Raw genomic sequence first — 22,324 nt, 5'->3', positions numbered from 1 at the left:
GCATATTTGAATGGCAGTGTGTTCCTTGTGAAAACAAGAGATTTTCTGCATGAAAATTGTGCCAAAAGCAGAGAATTGTGTGTAGTGTTTTGGAAAAAGTGTGTTTTAGAACTGCAGTTTGAGTGTAAAGCAGGAATTGCTTTAAACCTTTTTAAAAAAGTAAAACAGGGAAAATTTTGTTTTGTTTTGTTGTGTGTGTGTTGTACTGTGTAGTACATGAATGAACAAAAATGTGCCAATGTATCCATTGGTTGTGTCTTTTGTGTTCATCATGTGGAAAGGTTTGTGAGGGGGGGAACCACAAGCAACATAACTTACCAGTTTTGGAAATGTTGTTTTGAATTTATTGGACTATGTTGTAGTGTGTGTGATTTTGAGGGCTTGTGTGTCCTGTCTGAGGGCAAAGTTTGGTTTTTCAGCAAGAGTGAATGGTTTTGAGTGTAGAGCTTCATTTTGACCTGAAAATAGGATGTTTGGGAAATTGGGTGAGACGTTATGGATTTGTGTTTACAGTTTTGAGAATACGAGGCATAGTTTCAAGAAATGTGTTTAAGCAATCGAGAAAAACTGTAATGAAGCTTTGCCAGACCATAACTCAGTTACTACGTACTGAGAATGGTCTGGTTTTAACCAGGCTACTGCAAGTATAGTATTGTACTGAATATTGTATAGTAGGCCTATTGAATGTCTGTACTGTATATTCAGCACTTGCATACTGTGAAAATACAGTGACCCAACTGCAAAAGCCAAAAAGGTTAGAGTAAAAAACTCTAAATGAAAAGCATGTTACAGTACACTCAGGAGAGTTGTGCAACTGCAAAATCACGGTCAGTGAGAGATTTTATTCTGCTTCAGCATCATGTCTTCATGTTGGGCAATGTGTTGGGCAAAGGGAAAAACCCTAAAGCCAGATCCAGCCTTGACAACATTCTCCACACCTTGCTCTTCCTCGTCTTCGTCCTTTTCCTCATCTTCCACATCCTCTTCCTTCTCTCCCTCTTATATTGTTTCCATCCATTGTTGGTATCAACATTCAGTGCAACATTTTTAGTCAAATAAGAATCAAGTGATATTCTGGTTTATTTTCAAAAAAGAAAAACAACTGACACACTGTTTCCAAGGACGAAAATCCTACAAAACCCCCAAAAAGTGCTGAGCGAAAAGGTGACATTTTTGGGATACCCCTTCATCTGTGTCCAATTGATGCTAGAACGACATGCCTGGGTCTATTTGTAGCTTTCGTCTGAGCTATTTTAAAAGAAATCTTCAACACATCATCATTTTTAAAGTATGTGTAGCACAAGCATGCTGTCAAAGACCACAGACAGTTCTTATGACTAAATCTTCAGCATGCATAAACAATGGGAAAAGTGTTACCAGTAAATATATTTAGAATGGAAGATAAGCGAGAAAGTGGGCAGCACAGCAAAATAATGTTTTGAAAGTATATCCAAAAAAAGAAAATTCTGTCATCATTGACAGATTTCATTTAGGCAAGCAATCATACGTAGAATACATAAAATATGTATTTATTCTCACATATTAATAAAGGCCTAAATTAAACTTTTCATCATATAAAGCATTTTTCTCTTCAGGAGACTTGGATTAAACCACTCAATTCATTTGAAGCATTCAAATTTGGGTTGAATGGACTTTCAGTGGATGGGCCCAAATTATTAGAAAATATAAAAAGAATATTTTAATTAATGTTCAGAAGATATGAAGTCGTGTAGGTTTTGAATGACATAAGGGTGAGTAAATTATGACAGTTTTAATTGTGGGGTGAATTATCCCTTTAAACATTGCACATGCTAGTGTGAAACTGGCTAACATTAACTCATAACGTGATCAAAGTAATTCTGGCTACTTTTGCTTGGTATCTGTGCAAAAAAATGCAGTAAACGACATGAGAGGAACATGAAGTACCTATCCAGATATAGCACACTTACATTCCTCTAAAAGTAGGCCAACTTCAAAAGGAAAATGTAAACTTTACGTTTAAATAAACTGCTTTTAAACCCTGCATCTTGCCTGCTATGACTCCTTTGCTAGTATTACTATAACAGTGTTTCCAGTTCATGTTTTTATAACATGTTTTAAATGTTAAAGGAGCATATCACAACTGTTTCCACCTTTCCAGCCCCCTGTTCTCTGGCTCGGAGCAACTGAAGGTTTATACAGCAGCTCTGAAGGGAACAGAGGAGCTAGAGTTCCCCAAAACCATCAGCAGGACTGCAGCACATCTCATCAAGAGCCTCTGCAGGTAAAGTAGAGTGTTTACTCACAGTTTCTACCTGTATGAGAAGAAGAAAAACATTGAGAAAAGACAGACAGATAGATTGATAGATAGATAGATAGAATAGCAGTGCACTACATACTCTTTGGGGTTTGTGTGTCTGAGTCTGCTATCATCTGTCACCCCATTTCCAGGCTGAACCCCACAGAGAGACTGGGACAGAGGAACGGGGTCAAGGACATCTGCAAACACATGTGAGTCCTGCTCATTTGTGCTCTTCATCAAATATATTTGCACAGAAGGAATAGAAGGGAATGGTGTGGGGTGAGAAGGGGAAGGATTCGTGAGATTAGGTGAGTGGAAAAGAAAAGAGCAAAGAAAAGAAGAGAAAGCTGCTCTGTTTTTAAGTGCCGGCTTATTTTCTGCACTGATTAACTTGTGTTGTGTTTCTCAGGTGGTTTGAAGGCTTTGACTGGGAAGGACTTCAGAAGGGCACATTGACTCCGCCAGTAATACCAAACGTGAGCAGCATCAGAGAATACTGTACAGTCGAGAGCACTGGCCCAACTGAACGTCTCGGTTACATATGTAACCCTCGTTCCCTGAAGGAGGGAATGGAGACGTAGTCGACGTGTCGACTGATTGGGATGACGCTTAGGGAGCCAGTCATCTTCGAGTATTGATAAAACGAGCCAATGCACATTGGCGTGCGAGATTTGCATCTCCCGTGCCACCCCGCAGTGCGGGTATAAACACGGAAGCAGATGCACGTGTAGCCGGTCTGGACGCACGCACGTGTCTCTCGCCACGTATCAGCAACCCCTCTGCGTTGTATTGTGTGGTGTGGCGGTGTGATGCTGAATACAGACTGGAGTCGAATTGCTGGTTCAGTGCTTCTTTTATCTGCATGAGTTGGGAAAATGCAGTTAAATCGTTGCATATAATCAAAGTTGGGTAATCAAGCCTGCTCCTGCCAAATATTTGAACACAGTAGAGAAATTAGCAATCACGCTTCACAGGCCAACTTTTACATTAACATACAAAGTAACACTGCATTCACTCGGTTAAAATTCCACTTCTGCAGATAAAACAGCTTTAAAGGAAAGATAACTCGCATTCATTAACTTAACAAAACACTGATCAATTAATTAGTGACTTTTTCCCACTTTTAACACACTTTTCAACATGAGTGAATGAAATGTATACCTCGCTCTGCTCAGACCTCCCGTGGACTGAAACAAGAGCACGCCACGCGCCAATGACATCACAACAGCGACGAACGCAAAACTCATTAAGAAATAATATATTTTTTCCCTTTTCTTTTCTCACATATGCATATTAATTTCCAACAAAAACCATACGAATTTTGTGTGAATAAAAAAATAAAATAAAAGAGGTTACAAATCAATACTTGTTACACACTCACCACTTGTTTTTCGCTGAGGAGCCAAACGGAGCCCAGAGTCAGCGGTGGACCAGCAGTAGTGGCGACAGGACTACGTCTCCATTCCCTCCTTCAGGGAACGAGGGTTACATACGTAACCGAGACATCCCCTTCAGTCGCTCACGTTCGACATAGTCGACGTGTCGACTGATTGGGATCCTTATTAAAACGCCACTAATGCTGCCACCTTCCAGTGCCTAGACATAGCCTCCTGACCACCCTGCATTATTGAGGCGGAGATAGGACAGGGCTTAGGCCAGGAAAGTCACTGCTGTTCCGCAAGACCCACTCAGTTAGACTTCGATAACACTGGGAAAGCGTGCCCTTTTGATGGAAGGAGGGATGCTACGGAAGCCACATCCAGCCCGCAGGGAGGTAAAATGTGGAGGATACACATATGGACTGGGCGAATTACCGGGCAGTACAACTTATGGAATGTCACTGAGGTGACTCCAGCCTATAACAGGGGGAGACTCAATCGTCAGCAACGGCAGAGCAAGCTCTGCCAAGGGAAAGACACAGGCTCGCCTCGTAGAGGGTGCTCTCGCAGAAGTGATGGAGTTTACGACTGATTGTGGTAGGTCACCTAGAACCTCCGTGTCCCATCCAGGGACCAGACATGGAGTTTCCAGATGTCTTCAAACGGGTGCCATACGGTGTCCCCTCCCTGAGAGAGAAGGTCCTCCCTCAGAGGAATGGACCAGGGAGCATAAGTTCGGGGAACCAGGTCCGGTTGGGCCAATAAGGGGCAACTAGCAAGACCTGCTCCTCTTCCTCCCTGACTTTGCACAGTGTCTGTGCAAGAAGGCTCACTGGGGGAAACGCGTACTTGCGGAGGCCCCGGGGCCAGCTGTGTGCCAGCGCATCCGTGCCGAGGGTCCCCTCGGTCAGGGAGTAAAACAACTGGCAGATCTAGCTAGTCTGGAGAGGCAAACAGATCTATCTGTGTGGCCCCGAAGTGGTCCCAGATCAGCTGGACCGCCTGGGGATGGAGTCTCCACTCTCCCTGGGCCACAGGCTGTCGTGAGAGCTCGTCGGCAGCACGATTGAGCAGGCTGGGAATATAAGTGGCAAGAAGCGACCTCAGATGCTTCTGACTCCATAGGAGGAGGTGGCGGGCGAGTTGTGACATGCGACGGGAGCGTAGACCACCTTGATGGTTGATGTACGCAACGGTCGCAGTGTTGTCCGTACGGACCAGTACATGCTTGCCGAGCAGGGGCGTTTTGAGGCGTCTCTAAGCAAGGTGTACTGCAACCCAACTCGAGGCAATTGATGTGCCAATGCAGTTGGGGGCCCATCCAGATCCCAGCATTACTGCGGCTGCGGCTGCCGTATGCCCCAGGAGCCTCTGAAAAAGTTTCAGTGGGACCACTGTTCTGCTCTTGACAGTATTCAGGCAGTTCAGCACCGACCAGACACGTTCCTCCGTGAGGCATGCCGTCTGGTGGACCGAGTCCAGTTCCATACCGAGAAAAGAGATCCTCTGCACGGGGGCGAGTTTGCTCTTTTCCCAGTTGACCCGAAGACCCAACTGGCTGATATGTTGGAGCAACAAATCCCTGTGTTCGCACAACTGTTCCGGAGACTGAGCTAGTATCAGCCAGTCGTCGAAATAGTTGAGGACACGAACACCAAAGTGAGGTCTGAATGTGCAATGCAACACTTATCTGTCTCCATGGGTCGGCTGGGCGGTACAGTAGTCGGGTCCTCGAACTGCTGCCGGCTGGCGACACAAGAGGGGACTGAGGGGTACAAGGCTTTACAGGGTCGCACACTGCCAGTCTGACCCTTTTGGTATCCAGGAACGGAGGAATTTGCTCTTTTGACAATTCGGGTACCACTGGACTCCGGGGAGCCAGTGGCAGAACGGTAAATACCTGAAGAGCTCGTCCCCCCATCCCTGGGTGGCCTGTGTCAGGGACGCTTGGTCTTACACTTGGCAACTGGCTTGGCAGTGTCTGACACAGGCTGGGCGGCCTGCCTGCGGCTGGCTCTCCGCTGAGGCCTGGGTGAAGGCTGCTGGGGTGGCCCAGCGGGAGCGGAAGTGGCGGCAGGGGGACGCCCTCGGCGACGAGCAGGCGGAGGAACTGCCACCGGCGGCGGGGTGATGGCAGCAGTGGGCCGCCGGAGCAGGATATGCCGGATGGCCTCCTTCTGCTCTAGGGCGGCAGAGAACTGTTGGGCGTAGCTCTCCACCGCGTCGCCAAACAGCCCAACCTGGGAAATTGGGGAGTCCAGCAACCGAACCTTGTCCGCATCCGCCATATCAACCAGGCTGAGCCAACAATGGCGCTCCTGGACCACCAGGTTGGACATCGCTAGACCGATCGCGTAGGCCGCAACGCTCGTGCTCCGGAGAGCCAAGTCGGTTGCGGTACGGAGCTCACTCAGCCCGACAGCCTCGGCGGCCCATTTCAGCATAGCTGACAACTGTGGATCTGACTCGGGCAACGTTACACTCCCCGAAGGGGATAACGCAGCCGAGTCATCATCTCCAGAGCTCAGCTCACCCTCCGATGCTGCAATCGGCATCCTGTCCTCTGGAGGGACCCCGAATGAAACGTCTGGTCGGTCCATTACAGAGGGACCAGCGCGCTCAACGGGCGACTCCACCAGCTGCGGTGTGATGGAGGAGTGAGGACACAAACAGACACAAACAGAAATGTGATACTGTTAAAACAGCAGTTGAGACTTCAGAAAGCTTGCAACCACCGCTGCACTCGTGCTGTAGATCCACCAGCACCGGGAGAGGCTTCCTGAAGAAGCACCGACACACTCGCTCATTGTTATATAACAACACTCTTCAGAGACATCGACGTGAAGACCGATCGGCTCCGAAGCGAAAGACAAGTGGTGCGTGCATCCGCTTCCATGTTTATACCCGCGATGCGGGGCGGAGCGCAAGATGCAAATCTCGCACGCCAATGTGCATTGGCTCGTTTTATCAATACTCAAAGATGACAGGCTCCCTAAGCATGATCCCAATCAGTCAACACGTCGACTACGTCGAGCGACTGAAAGGGAACCTCTTTCCTTAAGGGCACATTCAGCTCATACTTAAACATATAACAAACAGCTCTTTCAAATGATGCATCAAGTTCAAATAAATGTAACTTTTTTACAGGTTCTCTCTGTCTCTGATCATGGAGGACCAGCTCTCCTGGATGAAACCCACACTGAAGAAGCATCATTGGATGATTCTGGCTGTGATATAGACTTCTGATTTGTACCATGGTGATATGGATGATGTAAATTGAAAATAATAATAATAATAATTAGACTCTGGTGTTAATTTTGCATTAACTTTGCTGTTGGTTATTTACTTAATTTCTTCTGAGTTGAAAACCAATGCAGGCGACTGTACACAGCTCCAGGACTTAATCAATGATGGAATTACTTCAAATATGTCTCTGAAAAATGCAATTGTACATGATCCCTTTTGGGTTTCTTTCATTTGGAAACAATTTTAAAGAATACTAAAGATTTTTTTTTAAGGATTCCAACTTTTACAACATGTTTTTGTGTTAACTTGTTAACATGTTTCTAGACTATTGTGATTACACATTTACCATTGTTCTACACATTTTTGCGGATTAAAATCCATTCATTTCAATAGGAATCCATGCGAACGCAAATTTTGCATGAAGGCGAAATGTTTCCTCATGCAGATTTCGCCACAGGTAAAATTTTGTGGATTCGTTACATTGTTCAACAGAAAACTTCTAGTTCCTCTGAGATTTAACTGACCAATAGCTGAACATTATTCCAGTATAATTAAATAGGGTTCTACAGGATATTTGAAAATACATTATTTCTCTTCATACTGGTCAAGTTTTTACATGCCAGTTTGAACTGTAAAAGAACTGCAAAATAAAAGAAAGAAAAAGATCATCATTTCATTAACTATAGCCATGGTATTTAGTCCTGGTATCAGGGACCAGCAGTGCACATTTTATTCTCTGAACTGATCAGTTCAGTTCATGCAAATAAGTAGATGATCTGAATCAGGTGTGGTAAATAAGGTAGGCATACAAAACGTGCAGTTCTGTGGGTCCCCAGGACCATGTGTCATTTTCAGTAAACATTTATTTGCGGGCTTAAAAGGATAGTTCACACAAAAATTCTGTCATTAATTACTCACCCTCATGTTGTTAAAAACCTGTAAGACTTTCGTTCATCTTCGGAACACAAATGAAGATCTTTTTGATGAAATCTGAGAGATTTCTGTCCCTCCATTGACAGCTATGCTACCACTTTGATGCTTCAAAAAGTTCATAAAGAGATCGTAAAACTAATCCATATGAATTGAGCAGTTTAGTCGAACTGTTTAGCAGTTCTCCGAAACACGAGAATGAACCTCATTGTTTCTTGTTGAAGCTCAAACATGCTGCGTAACACGAGAACGAACCTCATTGGTTCTCGCACATCAAACAAACATGCTTTAGCTTATGTTTACTGATGTGTGTGCAAGTTTATGTTTACATACAGTCATATACTGACGCTTTTGACATTTCGTCTACATCCAACGCACATGGCACCCTTTACCGTCAATATGAGACGCAGATAGATATGGGCCAGAAGGCGCCTCCTAGCGGTCTAACCCTAACCCTACCCCAGACCTAAACCTAACCATAACCGAACAAAGCTCTGTGCATGTCATATTGACGCTAAAGGGTGCCATGTGCGTTGGATGTAGACGAAATGTCAAAAGCGTCAGTATATGACGCCCTAGGATGAGAATGCGTTAGTATATATATATATATATATATATATATATATATATATATATATATATATATATATATATATATATTTATACAAAATAAACTATAAGTGAATAAAAGCCTAAATTAAATATGTTCATCATATAAAGTGATCGTTTCTCTTCAGACATTTTGGACTAAACAACTCAATTCATAACAATTCGTTTTACAATCTCTTTATGAACTTTTTGAAGCGTCAAAGTGTTGCGTAGTTGCGTAGCTGTCAATGGAGGGACAGAAAGCTCTCAGATTTCATCAAAAAAGATCTTCATTTGTGCTCTGAAGATGAACGAAAGTCTTACAGGTTTGGAATGACATGAGGGTGATTAAATAATGACAGAAATGTTACATTTTTATGTGAACTATCCCTTTAATATATATAATGCATTAAAACATAATGAAACATGCAAAAATGCTGATAAACCAATGATAACCAATCACCTAAAAGTAAAATAGTTTTGATTTGTGTCAATTAAAGTTAACAATATAATATCAGTATGGAAACTAGCTCACAAAGGATACGTTTCCCGGTTCTGATAGACCTTCTGGAAGATGTTGCCAAATTATGTTAAAGCACGCACATAATTGGATGAGGAAGTATTCTGAAAACTTGGGAGAAGTCTGAGGAGGTTTTGGCCCGAGGCAAGCTGACTGAAGAGGGGGAGCGAGGGCGTGTTTGTGAGGGATTTAACACTGGCTCTGGGGTCCGGGAGGGATTTAGCACAGTCTGAGGAGAATAGAGAAACTTTTGGAGGACGGGCGACTCGGATTCCACACACAGGTAAGAGCCAGTTCCTTAAAACTTCCACAAACTATGTGTAAATGCAGCGATTTTGTACAAATGTAGAAAAACGTCGTAGTTTTTGAGAGAAAAAGAATTTTGTTTGTACGGGAGAAGTTGCCAAATTCATCAATGGAAATTCAATTCATTCATTCATTCATCACTTACTCGTTGTCCTGTTTATAATTCAACATTTGGTTTGTTTAGCAATACATCAGTTGTTTAATAGTTACTTTAACGTTCAAACATCGTCTGTTGAGTGAGTGAAATGATTTTATATGAAATGATTTCGTATTATCTTATAGTTTGGCGTCATCGCGTGACACGTGCACGTATTTTGTAAACAAGCGCGCCGTGGCAAATGTCTAAATGACTTATAATTACTTTTAAACACTTTAATACTTTACAGATTTAAGTAGTAACACTTTAAGATATTGTTAAAATGGTTTCCTTGCAATTCAAGTCATTAATGCCCCTTTTGAAAACACACGCACATACAGTACATAGGCCTATTATACTTTCAACTGGATATTCAGAAACTTTCTGGTTGTCAAACGTTAGTGAAAACCTGTGGTTATTCTGATAGGACATCTCTTTGAACTTGAAGACAACAAATGTCACATCCACTAAAATCATCAATAAGTAGGCTACCATGGTACAATTATTATTATTTTTTTTATATATATGTACCATGGTAGTATCTCAAAGTACCATGTGATACAATCAATGTTGCCTACCATAGTGCCATTTTTTGGTTAGATAGGCTTAATTGTTAGATGGCTACTTTGAATAAACTTTATTATTTTCTAGTATTGTGTATAGATTTAGTGCTCAATGTTGTGCCGGGTCATTAGGGTGTGATTTTGATCAATATTATACTGAAGTAAGGGTGTGCTTGCTATTTGTCAAGGAAACAAAAACTGTAAAATGCTGCCAGCAAAATAGTGTGGTTGAAACACTCTGCTTTAGAGCTAAAGCCAGTTTTTCCCCGCTGAGCAGAGGACTGGTGAAGCACTGTAGATTTTGTGCATGTGTGTGGCATGTCTAGTCATGCTGAATAAGGTTGTGCTGGTGTAACACACTCACACAATCCAGAATTCATTGGTTTGCAGTTCTGTTGGTGTTGGTAAGGGAAAATCCTTTAAAATGACTCATAAAGCCATGAAAGTAAAAGCAACCTGTAGGATGAGACGCATTATGATTTTTCACCATAGCGATATTGTGAAACATTGTGTTTTCCAGTGTAAAAACATAACCTACTTCCACTTATACAGGTTGACACAGTTACATTTCAGACATGAGGATGCATCACTGCTTTTCCACATTTCTCTTCCGCTACCAGACAGTTAATTTGTCCGCTGTGATGCAACACCCTCCCCATTCCCTCATCCCTCTCTTCTCTAAACCTTTTCAGTGTGATTCTGTGTTCTTCATGCTTCATTTGGGAATCACAGCCAGAGAACACCCGGGCCATTCTCTCATTCACCCCCTCCCTCATTCATTAACCATTGGGCAGGCGCTCGGATCTCCTGCGCTCTCTCATTCCCTCATCATATTCCCTTTCAAATCCTCTGGAATGCCACTTCCAGAACCCACTTCATATGACATCATATCCTCTGAACCTGCCATTTCACATCCCTGTTATTGTCCAAAGGTTGCTCATTTGTAACTTAGGAAAATTAATTGAGATGTTTTCAGTCCAGTGTTGTTATTGTTAACTGAAACAATTAAATATCAAGCATTTGTGTCACAAGCATAATTCTTAATTTAATGTAATTGCTGTTAATGAGAAACAATTGATATATTAAAGGTGCTCTAAGTGATGTCACGCATCAATTTTTTTTGTCACGTATAGCAAACCTCTGTCTCTGTAGACAGCCCAGGCTCCACAAACGGCAACAAAAACAAACTGGCCCAGCCTGGACCACGAAACATAACAAACAGTGTTCCAGCCAATAACCGACAAGAATGATTTGGGGGTGGGGGTTGGGGGGTTAGTGGAGGAGAGAGAAGCATGAAGAGGGAAGTTAGCTAGAGGAGAGATGTCCTAGACAACGACAACGACTAACATTATAATTATATTCTCTTGAATTTTGATATGGTCGACACACGACCAAAGAGATGACGTTCTGATTAACAAATAGCAAAGAATAGGGAAAAGGAGAAGGGACGCGTAAAGTCCCGAATTTACATCGGAAAAGCACGGAAGGGAGGGGGAGGGGGAGGGGATGAGGAGGAGGGAGGGTCGAGCTAGCCTCCGTTTTGTTTGACAATACTTTGAACGTCAACAAGAAGTGACGTCACCCAACATCACTTAGAGCACCTTTAAGGAGATCTCATTAAAGTTTTCTTTCCAATGGGCTCTTTCAGTTCTTGTCATTCTCCATTCACACATTCCTTCTCTTAACTGGTGAGGTTTTACCTTACACACTTGGGAACGGATGTTCGTTCTGGATGCTGAAGGTCTTTGTTCTAACAATGTGCCTGTTGTTCTTGAGCTGAGGTTTTGTTGACATTGTAAGAGGTTCAGCCATGCTATGTGTGCGATCAGGGCAGTTTGGTCACAAAATCAAACTTAGCATTTGTTCCATACTGAGGAGTTCAATCCAATCATATATCTGTTGAAATAAAACAAGATGCTGACAAATGGAGATCACAATGAGATATCTTGTCCAGAACAAGCTAAGATACATAGCTTTATTATCTTTTGTCTTCAGACATATTTAGGCAAAAATTAGCTATGAATCAGGGTGTTCTGGGTTTACTCATTTTATCCACCAGGCAAAACGTCTAGTCTGATCGCTTAGAAAAGGAACATGACGCCTCTCAGCTATAAGGCACATGATCTGAGGTATCAGTCATGTCAGCAGCACAAAATGTGCTCAAGGCATTTCTTTATTCATCCAAGTGGCTTCTCCCGTCACAACATTTCCACAACATTGTGCTGTAAAATGACCCTTGATGAAAGACCCAAGTACTTGAACAGAAGCACACTAACATCCCACTGCCTGAGGTTTCTTCTCTGAACTACAACCTATAATGTTTTATGATGCTTTTTAATGGGTACAGTTTTACGACTTCAAACTTAAAATGCGGTTTAAGTGTTCGACACAGGAAACAACACCATCCTGGCATCACAACCGCAAAACATTTGCTTCCTGTCGCTACATGTGAAGACCCCTCAACAACACTAATAAGGGTCTTAATGGACCTTAGCCTGGGTAGACACCTTATATAATTTGACTCGACCATAGACGGAGCGTGTGTAAGGCTGGGCCACCAATGGTCTCTACGATCAACTTAACTCATGATGCTTTTGAGAAACGCAGCCCTGCTCATTACTGCTGGTCTAGGGTTTGCCATTTTCTCTTATGGCAAACGATCCAGTTTGTATCTGAAAGGTTTCTTTACAACTTGTTTTTGCAGCGTTTAGCAGTGTAGCCAATCACCTGTTGATTTCTTGAACAAGATCGCCAATCAGAGGTGTTTAAAGGAGAACTCCGGTCAATTTTAACATTGAGCTCATTTTTTTGTACATTTGGAGTGCTGTCAATACAGAGAACAACGACAAAAATCGGTGTTGCCTACACCGAGTTATTCTATTTTTAAAATTTGCACCCTATTGACTTCAATGGGGCAAGTAGTAAGCCTGCTTTTTAGCCTCTTAACATCCTTTAAGTGTCATTACAAGTGCACAGAAAATGTGAGTGATTCCTTCCGAGTGAACACGAGTGGATCTGACTGCAGTAGATGTTAGAGATATTAATAAAAATGAAGTTAATTCAGCCAGCGCTCATACCTTTGTTTACATCCTGTTTTCGGTGGAAGGCCATAGTAATCGATTGTCGAGTTCACGCGCATAGGTTTAGTACCTATGATCACGCGCGTGAACTCGACAATCGATTACTATGGCCTTCCACCGAAAACAGGATGTAAACAAAGGTATGAGCGCTGGCTGAATTAACTTCATTTTTATTAATATCTCTAACATCTACTGCAGTCAGATCCACTCGTGTTCACTCGGAAGGAATCACTCACATTTTCTGTGCACTTGTAATGACACTTAAAGGATGTTAAGAGGCTAAAAAGCAGGCTTACTACTTGCCCCATTGAAGTCAATAGGGTGCAAATTTTAAAAATAGAATAACTCGGTGTAGGCAACACCGATTTTTGTCGTTGTTCTCTGTATTGACAGCACTCCAAATGTACAAAAAAATGAGCTCAATGTTAAAATTGACCGGAGTTCTCCTTTAAGTTAACACTGAAAAAAACCTCTGTGTTTTGAGCGGTGAGTGGATTCAGGGTTTTGCACGCTAGCAAATCCTCTTATTATAACAAAGTGTAGACTTTATGTAAATAAGGGATTCATTGTGCAGTCAGTTTAATTGATTATAATTAAAAGATTGCGATGAACTTTTCTGTTAAAATTAACAGTGGTTTATGAACGTAGATGCTTTAAATTGTTTATCAGGAGTGTTTATGCTGGGATGTGTACTGTAGGTTATGCGGTGACATGTAACTTGAAACTATTTTAAGGAAATGTATTAAATTTTTTTAAAGGGGAAGTGCATCTCTCTAGCCTTACCCTAGAAGTGGTTCACGTGCTGCCTATGCACTTGACTGAAAACAGTGTGTTAGGTAGAGTTGTCAAATAGTACCGACTTAGGTAACAAGTCGGTACTGAAATTTTGCATTGATCATTGTAGCCAAACACAGACATATCCAATGAGCATCAACACAATGGCCAATCAGAGGTGTTTATGATTCCGCTCACCAGCGCTCAAAGGGTCACAATTTAAAAATGTCAGTGCCGACTTGGTACTGAAGTCGGTACTTTTTGACAATTCTAGTGTTAGGTACTGTCTCAAGGCCATACATCACATATCATTTCCACAACCCATGTTTTCTGGAACTTTTTGTCTCAAGCAGGGGCGTAGCTACCTGTACATGGTGGCCATTGGGTGGCCAGTGCCACCCCTGTAGCGCAAACATTTTGACCGCATAAACAGCTGACTTTTCTCAGCTCAAAGAACTATGATACTGGCACAAAGGCCATGTACACAGTCCAGCTGAAGTTGCTGACCTAATAACATGCCCAAAGATGCCTATAATAAGTGGACAGCTGGCGAAAGCAGCTATGAGCATTTAAAACACAGCAGAGCTAGATGCGAAGTCGTGCATGTTTACATTGAAAAACAATGGAAAAGTAGCACAGTGAAATGAAAACATGTCTCACAGCCTCGAGACATTGCTATGGTTACTTTCCACTGCAACCCCTCCATTTCTACTTGCTCCGAGTGCCATTCAAACCGGCGTTTCCGGCATGGGAGGCAGGCACACTAACAAGTACGCTAAAGTCCACAGCCTGACCACAGCGTCAGTTTCTTATGCGATTCTTGAGGGCAAGGGGGTGAGGTTTACTAGCTCTAACTAGCTCACTCCCACCCGGGTCACGGCACCAATGTAACCCCTCCAGTTCTACTCACACCGCTCAGACCCTAACCCTAACCCTAACCCTAACCCTAACCCTAAACTGGGGGACTAGTCGAATTTTTGTGTTTTGTTGAACCCAAAACATTGCTTTAATTGCATAATAGGCTATTTAAAATCCCACATTTGTCTCCATATATCTGCTCTTTTTGAGTTGTTGATATCTACCGTGTGGATGTTTTGAGAGCTTGAGTTTTCTTCAGGTTGTAAATCTGTAGGCCTTTCTTTTGAATTTGCTTTAGTTCATTTAGCACCAGTTTGAGTAATAGCCTCTGTCGCTCTCTCCCCTCTTTGTTCTGTTTAAGTTCCCAAGTGAGTGCCAGAAACACACAATAGTGCCTGTCTATCTCTAACAATGCACGTTACGAATGAGGGAGGGAGGGAGAGAAAGAGAGAGGTCTGTCCTCATCTGTGACGCGTAATTATTTTCAGATGTCATCTCTGCAAAATCCATTTATCTCCAGCTTTTGTGGACCTGTGACAGAGAGAGGGATGTGCAGAGATGGTCATATGAAAAGGGATGTCACTGTTTGTAGTTGCATTGCTTTAACCCTCGCCTCTAAAGCGACCACATGTAGGGTTCACAAAGTCCTCTGGAATATGGAAAGTGTTTTTTTTTTTGTTTTTTTTTGCAAGGTTGCATGGTCACATAAATAAATTTGCATGTTAATAATCAAATTAATCTCATGTTTAACATGAACATGCATATGATATATACACTACTGTTCAAATCTTTATTACTTTTATACAGCAATGATGCATTACATTGATCAAGTCATTTCAAATAAATTTCAAATGCATGCTGTTATTTTAACTTGACTGAAAAAATTATTTCACGGTTTCCACAAAAATATTAAATAGCGCAAGTCTTTCTTGAGCAGCAAATCAGCATATTAGAATGATTTCTGAATTATCATGTGACACTGAAATGTTAAATAATAAAAAATAATTTTAAAATATGAGTTATTTTTATTGTAAATAATGTAACAGGTTCACAATATTACTGTTATTACTGTATATTTGATAAAATAAAACATACAAAAAAATCGTACTGACCCCAGAGTTTTGATCGGTATTGTATATGTCAGATTTACAATCAGATTTATGTATATGAACGAGAGATTTTTTTTTAATTATTATTATTATTGAGCATGCATGTAATTTGAAATTCAGTATATTCCATTCTGTTTGAAATGTATTATTCATTTAAATAATTTTAAAGAGTAATTTCATAATCTAAACTGTAGAAATGAAACATTTAAATGTTTAATATTTGTATTAATTAAATTAATTAAACATTTTTTTTTGTTAAATAGCTGATATACACACATCTGTGACTGCACATTCATTCATTATTAAAGTGCCAAATTAGGCACTTACTCTTGGAATATGACAGCATAGGATAATTAGTATAATAAACTATGCCACTTATATATAAATACTTTATAAATTATGGTTATGGAGTAAAATATGAGTTTATAAAATATGAGTACAAAGATATTGGAATTTTTGTTGTCTAAACATTTTCAGTTTTTAATGAATTTTGAGTCCATATTATTATACTATTATTGTAAATATATTTAGTCTCATTAGTGGTTATAAAGTTGTATTGTTTATATACACCCATCAGCTGTCTAGATACCATCCATGTCCATTACAAACCCCATATCTGTCCCATACTAAACATTTAGTTGTGACTCTGGCTGGCTTCAGTGTCTCTAGTGTTAAGTATTCTGGAGGCAAACATCATGGCACTTGCTTTGGTGGCATTTAAGGAGTGAAAGAGAGGGAAGGGGGCATTTTCCCCCACTGTGGGAATACCAATGCAGGACGAGGAGTGATGACATCATCCTTTATCCTCCTGTTCTTTAATGGGGGGAGGAAGTGGGTGAGAGGTTAGAGAAGAGGGGGTGAGATGAGTTTATTTGAGAGAGAGAGAGAGAGAACTGTGTGAGTGAGAGTACTGTGAGACTGTGAATGGAGTCCCAGGATATGACCGTGTTTGGGTCGTCTCATGTGATCTTTACAGATCATCTCATTGGCAAACGCGATCACACTCATTTACACTCGGGCCTCCCAGTCACCCCATCTCACCACCAAATCACCAATGCCGACTGTACTCACTTCACCAGTGTCATGTTCTGCTGCTGGACAACATTAAAATGAATTTTCAACCTGTCAGCTCTCCCACATGCAGCTCTCTTCATCTCCACCTGTCCGTCCGTGCGTCCTGAAACACATTCACACCTGGTTGTGTTTGTGTTTTGGCTGCCTGCTAGAAAATGTCCGAAAGTTACCCCGAGCGCCTGTTGTGTGTCGGCCAATCATCATTACTTCCTCCTGGCATTCAAACGGGACCCAAACATTTGTTGGCTTCTCTCACGGCCGAGTGGTTTTCATTCAGGTTTTGTTCTCAGGCCTCTTTACGAGAAATCAATGAAAGTTATTCATAATTTGGAGTCACTGCACATTAACTTTAAACTAAATATGAATGGACCAAATCATTTCAGCATACAGTTAGATTAATGAACTATAATTCCTGGTGATGTTTTTAGCGATGATTATTATAATCTTATTTCATAATAATGTTGCCACACATGTTTCATAATAGCGGTAAGTTACTCAAGGGAAACAGTATCTGCGTTTCCAGAACATTGAGCCAAATTTTTACGATATTTTCTAAGTGTCGATAAAAAACGATTGCGAAATGACTGCCTTTCCGTTAACCGTTGTTATTCAACTAAAACGCAGTTTTTTCCTCTTGTGATAAGTCATTCTAACAATTATGGCAACGGATGTTAGCAGGGTAACGTATATCTCAGCCGCCGCACTAGCCATTATTATTAATGGAAGGAGACGTAGGCGTGTTATAACAGCATTAATGGCAAAGAAAGCACATTGGGATTCACATGTGTTTCTCCCTCCTATCTGCTTCAAGGTCTTGATAAATTGTGGCATTTCTTCATTGTTTAGAATTATGATGATGGTGATGGCAGTGAATCTGTGTCTCTCTCACAGCTATGCAGTTTCAGGAGTGGTTACGTTCCCTGCGTTTCAGTGGAGGAGATGGGAAGTCTGAAATGGACAATCTGAAGACCCTCCTTCCGTCTCTCCCCTCATCCTTCTCTCTTTCCTCTCTGTCCCTCTCTCCATCCTCCATCATCGGGCTAGGAGCGCTAGCATCTCTCACAACCTACTGGCTGGTGACCAGACCTCGACCAATCCAGCCTCCATGTGATCTGCAGGCCCAGTCGATACCTGTACAGGTAACTGTGTTGTTGTTAACTAAAACTTAAAATAAAGCTCAAATAAAATAAAATATAAATGTTACAACTTGCCAACTATCTGCAAATAAATGAGTTTACTAACACTAAATACAGTATACACTATATTGCCAAAAGTATTGGGACACCCCTCCAAATCATTGAATTCAGGTGTTCCAATCACTTCCATGGCCAAAGCTGACAAGCACCTAGGCATGCAGACGCTTCTACAAACAGGAGCTCAGTGAATTCAAGCCTGGTACCATGATAGGTTGCCACTTTTGCAATAAGTCCATTAGTGAAATTTACTAAATATTCCACGGTCAACTGTTAGTGGTATTATAACAAAGTGGAAGTAATTGGGAACAACAGAAACTCATCCACGAAGTGGTAGGCCACGTAAAATCACAGAGCGAGGGCAGCGCATGCTGAGGCTCACAGTGAGCAGAAGTCGCCAACTTTCTGCAGAGTCAATAGCTACAGACCTCCAGACTGTGTGTGGCCTTCAGATTAGCTCAAGAACAATGTGTAGAGAGCCTCATGGAATGGGTTTCCATGGCTGAACAGCTGCATCACCAAGCCTAACATCACCAAGTGTGGGATGCAGTGGTGTAAAGCACGCCGCCACTGGACTCTAGAGCAGTGGAGACGTGTTCTCTGGAGTGACCAATCACGCTTCTCTGTCTGGCAATCTGGGTTTGGCGGTTGCCAGGAGAACGGTACTTGCCTTTCTGCATTGTGCCAAGTGTAAAGTTTGGTGGAGGGGGGATTATGGTGTGGGGTTGTTTTTCAGGGATTGGGCTTGGTCCCTTAGTTCCAGTGAAAGAAACTCTTAAAGCTTCGGCATACCAAGACATTTTGGAGACTTCATGCTCCCAACTTTGTGGGAACAGTTTGGGGATGACCCCTTCTTATTCCAACATGACTGCGCACCAGTGCACAAAGCAAGGTCCATAAAGACATGGATCAGCGAGTTTGGTGTGGAGGAACTTGACTGGCCTGCACAGAGTCCTGACCTGAACCCGACAGAAACCCTTTAGGATGAATTAGAGTGGAGACTGTGAGCCAGGCCTTCTCGTCCAACATCAGTGCCTGACATCACAAATGCGCTTCTAGAAGAATGGTCAAAAACTCCCATAAACGCACTCCTAAACCTTGTGGAAAGCCTTCCCAGAAGAGTTGAAGCTGTTATAGCTGGAAAGGGTGGGCCAACTCCATATTAAACCCTACGGATTAAGAATGGGATGTCATTAAAGTCCATGTGAATGTATAGACGTACCAAAACTTTTGGCAATATAGTGTAGAAAAAACTGATAAAAATTACAAAAAGCATAACAAAATTGCTTAAACAAAAATTTAAATAAAAACTGAAATTAATTCAACATATTAATTAACTCTATAATAGTCTATAAATAATATTAAAATATCACTGACAGTGATGAATTGCTCACTGCATACTCTTAAAGGGATAGTTCACTTTGAAATAAATTTTTGATATGTTTTAGCTTACCTCAAGGGCATCCAAGATGTAGGTGTCTTTGTTTCCGCAGTAGTTTCAATTTTGATATTTTTAGGTCAAACCGTTCTTGTCTGTCAGTCATATAATGCAGGTCTATGGTCACTGGCTCAAAACACAAGCACAGAGTCCAAATTAAAACAATTCCCCACGTCCAAATGAAACAATTCCCCATCGTAAGTACACATTGATGGCCTAAGACACGAAACGAGCGGTTTGTGTGAGAAAACGAACAGTATTTATATCGTTGTTGTCTCTTGAAAACAGCACACGTCCAAATGGTCTGACGGCGCGGGCGGGTATAGATATATACATAGATGTCGCTTGGCTACGGTTTCGTTCCAATGAACTGCAGTAGCGAAGGCGACATCTAGTGTATACATCTATACCCGCCAGCGCCGTCAGATCATTTGGACGTGTGCTGTTTTCAAGAGACAACAACGATATAAATACTGTTCGTTTTCTCACACAAACCGCTCGTTTCGTGTCTTAGGCCATCAATGTGTACTTATGATGGGGAATTGTTTAATTTGGATGATGGGGAATTGTTTTAATTTGGACTCTGTGCTTTTTATATGACTGACAGACAAGAACGGTTTGACCTAAAAATATCAAAATTGAAACTACTGCGGAAAAAAAGACACCTACATCTTGGATGCCCTTGAGGTAAGCTAAAACATCAAAATTTAATTTCAAAGTGAACTATCCCTTTAATGCCTGAATACAGTATGTGAAACCGTATGCAGAAATATTGTTTTCACATGATTTCCGTGTTAAGTGAACTTTTGGCAGTCTAATAAAAATAATAAGTCAACCCTGCTGATAAAGCTTGCTTAAATCAGCCTAAACTGGTTTGCTAGTCTTCTCTGATTTGAACTGTCTCTGGTCAAGCTGGTCTTTAGCTGGTCTAGCTGAGCTAGTAAAGCTGGTCTGCCTGTTTAGCTGAAAAACCAGTCTGATCAGGCTGCAATGGCCAACTAAAGAAACCATGGTTTTTTTTCAGTATTAAAAACATATTTAATATGTCTTCTGCTTTATTCATCACATTCGAAATGGAAGGTCAAGGTGAGTATCGAACACTGTGTGTTTGGGTAGCTTACTGTACTAGTTTTTACATATGCATAAAATGTTTTATTCTGTGCATAGTATAGCGAACTAGATCAATAGTTCTTTGCGTGTCAGTTTGAATGATTGATGCTATATTAACACATGCTTATGTTTCCAGGGAGACCAGAGCTGTAGGCGCTCCGCGTTACTGAAGGATGACAATCTGCTGGAGTTCTACTACGAGGACACAAAGACGGCGTACGACATGTTCCAGAGAGGACTGCGGATAGCAGGTGTGTGTGTGACGCTCAGACAAACACAACCACAGTGTCTCTTGACCTCTTTCAGAAGCCTGAGAACAGTTTGTGTAATTATACAGAAAAACACTTTGAGTGACTATTTCAATTTCTGCAGTGGTGAAATCTGTTGAACCTCGATGAATTCAGTGGCTTCTCGCTTTTCCTTTCTTTTCATTTACTGCAGTGCTCTGCAAGGCTTTCTTGGATCGATAATGCTTTCATCACATGTAGCTTCCTTCAGTGAAGGGATTGAGAAATAGATTCGTAGTCGATTGCTTGTGTTTGAAGTGTTTTTGTGCTTGGATTCAAAAGCATCTGGATTGAAGCTAAAAGACTAATGTATAATGTAATCAGGACACAATGCTCATAGAGAAACATCGAAAATCAGTCAGTTATACAGTTCAGTAGCTAGTTATCATTATAAAATATATATTTATGACCACAGAGTTTCATAGTCAAAACTGAAGTATTCCAGAGAGTCATATAATGACTAACAGTATTCTTTGAGCTGTGCAGGTGACGGCCCATGTCTTGGCTTCAGGAAACCCAGAGAACCCTATCAGTGGATCTCTTACACTGAGGTGAGAGCAATGCGTGTTATAACGCATTTACTACTGTGTAATAAGCATGTAATAACATAAAACCGGTTATCATGACAATGCGCTTGTTACAGGTCGCAGAACGGGCACAGGTGTTGGGATCAGGTTTGCTGGCGAAAGGTTGCAAACCAAACCCTCAGCAGTTTGTGGGCATCTTTGCCCAAAACAGACCAGAGGTAAATCATTATTGTGAACAATTCATCAGTGCATGTTATATAAAATATATACGCTAACTGGGCAAAAGGTTGGAGTCATTGTGATTTTTATTTGTATTTTTATTATTATTATTATTATTATTATTATTTTATTTTTTTGGAAAGAAGTGTCTTTTGCTCACTTAGACTGCATTTATTTGATCAGAAATATTGTAAAAACAGTAACATTGTGAAGTATTATCACAATTTAAAATGACAGTTTTCTATTTTAAAGGGGACCAGTGGTGCTAAATAAATTGAGTCACGCTTTAATGCAGGACTGAATGCAATTGTTAATTAACCATTTAAAAAGTGATATAATAATGTATCATTGCTGCTTAGCTAAAAAATGGACGTTGGAAATTCAACTATTAAAACACAAAATAACTTAAGGTACCACAAATCAGTGAATTTGAGTTTAATGTGGGTGTATTATTACCAGTAATAAAGTAATGATAAAAAATATATATATATATGTAATAATTCAAAAAAATGATCTGCCATTTATTTCAATGCAATTCAGAGATGAAGGCCATACTACTAATGTTGCCCAGTAGAGGGAGCCACAGGATAGCAAATCCTTTAAGATCTCAGTTTAATAAATTGACTTGTAGTAATTTTTTTTACATAAATTCATTATAGTTTCATAAAGTTTAATAAAGCCCAATATAATAAGTTTGCAAAAACTG

General features: G+C 41.2%; 2 protein-coding genes across 2 annotated transcripts in view; both read left to right on the top strand.

The window, feature by feature from the left end:
• The window catches only part of prkg1l (protein kinase cGMP-dependent 1, like), a 38,959-nt gene extending 31,779 nt beyond the window's left edge, over positions 1-7,180 (top strand). The window contains exons 17-20 of the mRNA XM_084389464.1: positions 2,141-2,263; positions 2,431-2,490; positions 2,691-2,757; positions 6,808-7,180. Of these exons, the coding sequence (XP_084245590.1) occupies positions 2,141-2,263; positions 2,431-2,490; positions 2,691-2,757; positions 6,808-6,906 (349 nt within the window). The 3' untranslated portion in view covers positions 6,907-7,180. The remainder of the gene's footprint in view (positions 1-2,140; positions 2,264-2,430; positions 2,491-2,690; positions 2,758-6,807) is intronic.
• Positions 7,181-9,058: 1,878 nt separating this feature from the next.
• The window catches only part of acsl2 (acyl-CoA synthetase long chain family member 2), a 37,214-nt gene continuing 23,948 nt past the window's right edge, over positions 9,059-22,324 (top strand). Inside the window, exons 1-5 of the mRNA XM_084389275.1 lie at positions 9,059-9,227; positions 17,736-17,983; positions 20,722-20,836; positions 21,359-21,423; positions 21,516-21,617. Of these exons, the coding sequence (XP_084245401.1) occupies positions 17,738-17,983; positions 20,722-20,836; positions 21,359-21,423; positions 21,516-21,617 (528 nt within the window). The 5' untranslated portion in view covers positions 9,059-9,227; positions 17,736-17,737. The remainder of the gene's footprint in view (positions 9,228-17,735; positions 17,984-20,721; positions 20,837-21,358; positions 21,424-21,515; positions 21,618-22,324) is intronic.

Source organism: Rutilus rutilus (assembly GCF_951802725.1).
Source record: "Rutilus rutilus genome assembly, chromosome: 19".
NCBI lineage: Eukaryota > Metazoa > Chordata > Actinopteri > Cypriniformes > Leuciscidae > Rutilus > Rutilus rutilus.
The sequence above is the reverse complement of the archived record's forward strand: the minus strand, read 5'-3'. Positions and strand labels throughout refer to the sequence as shown.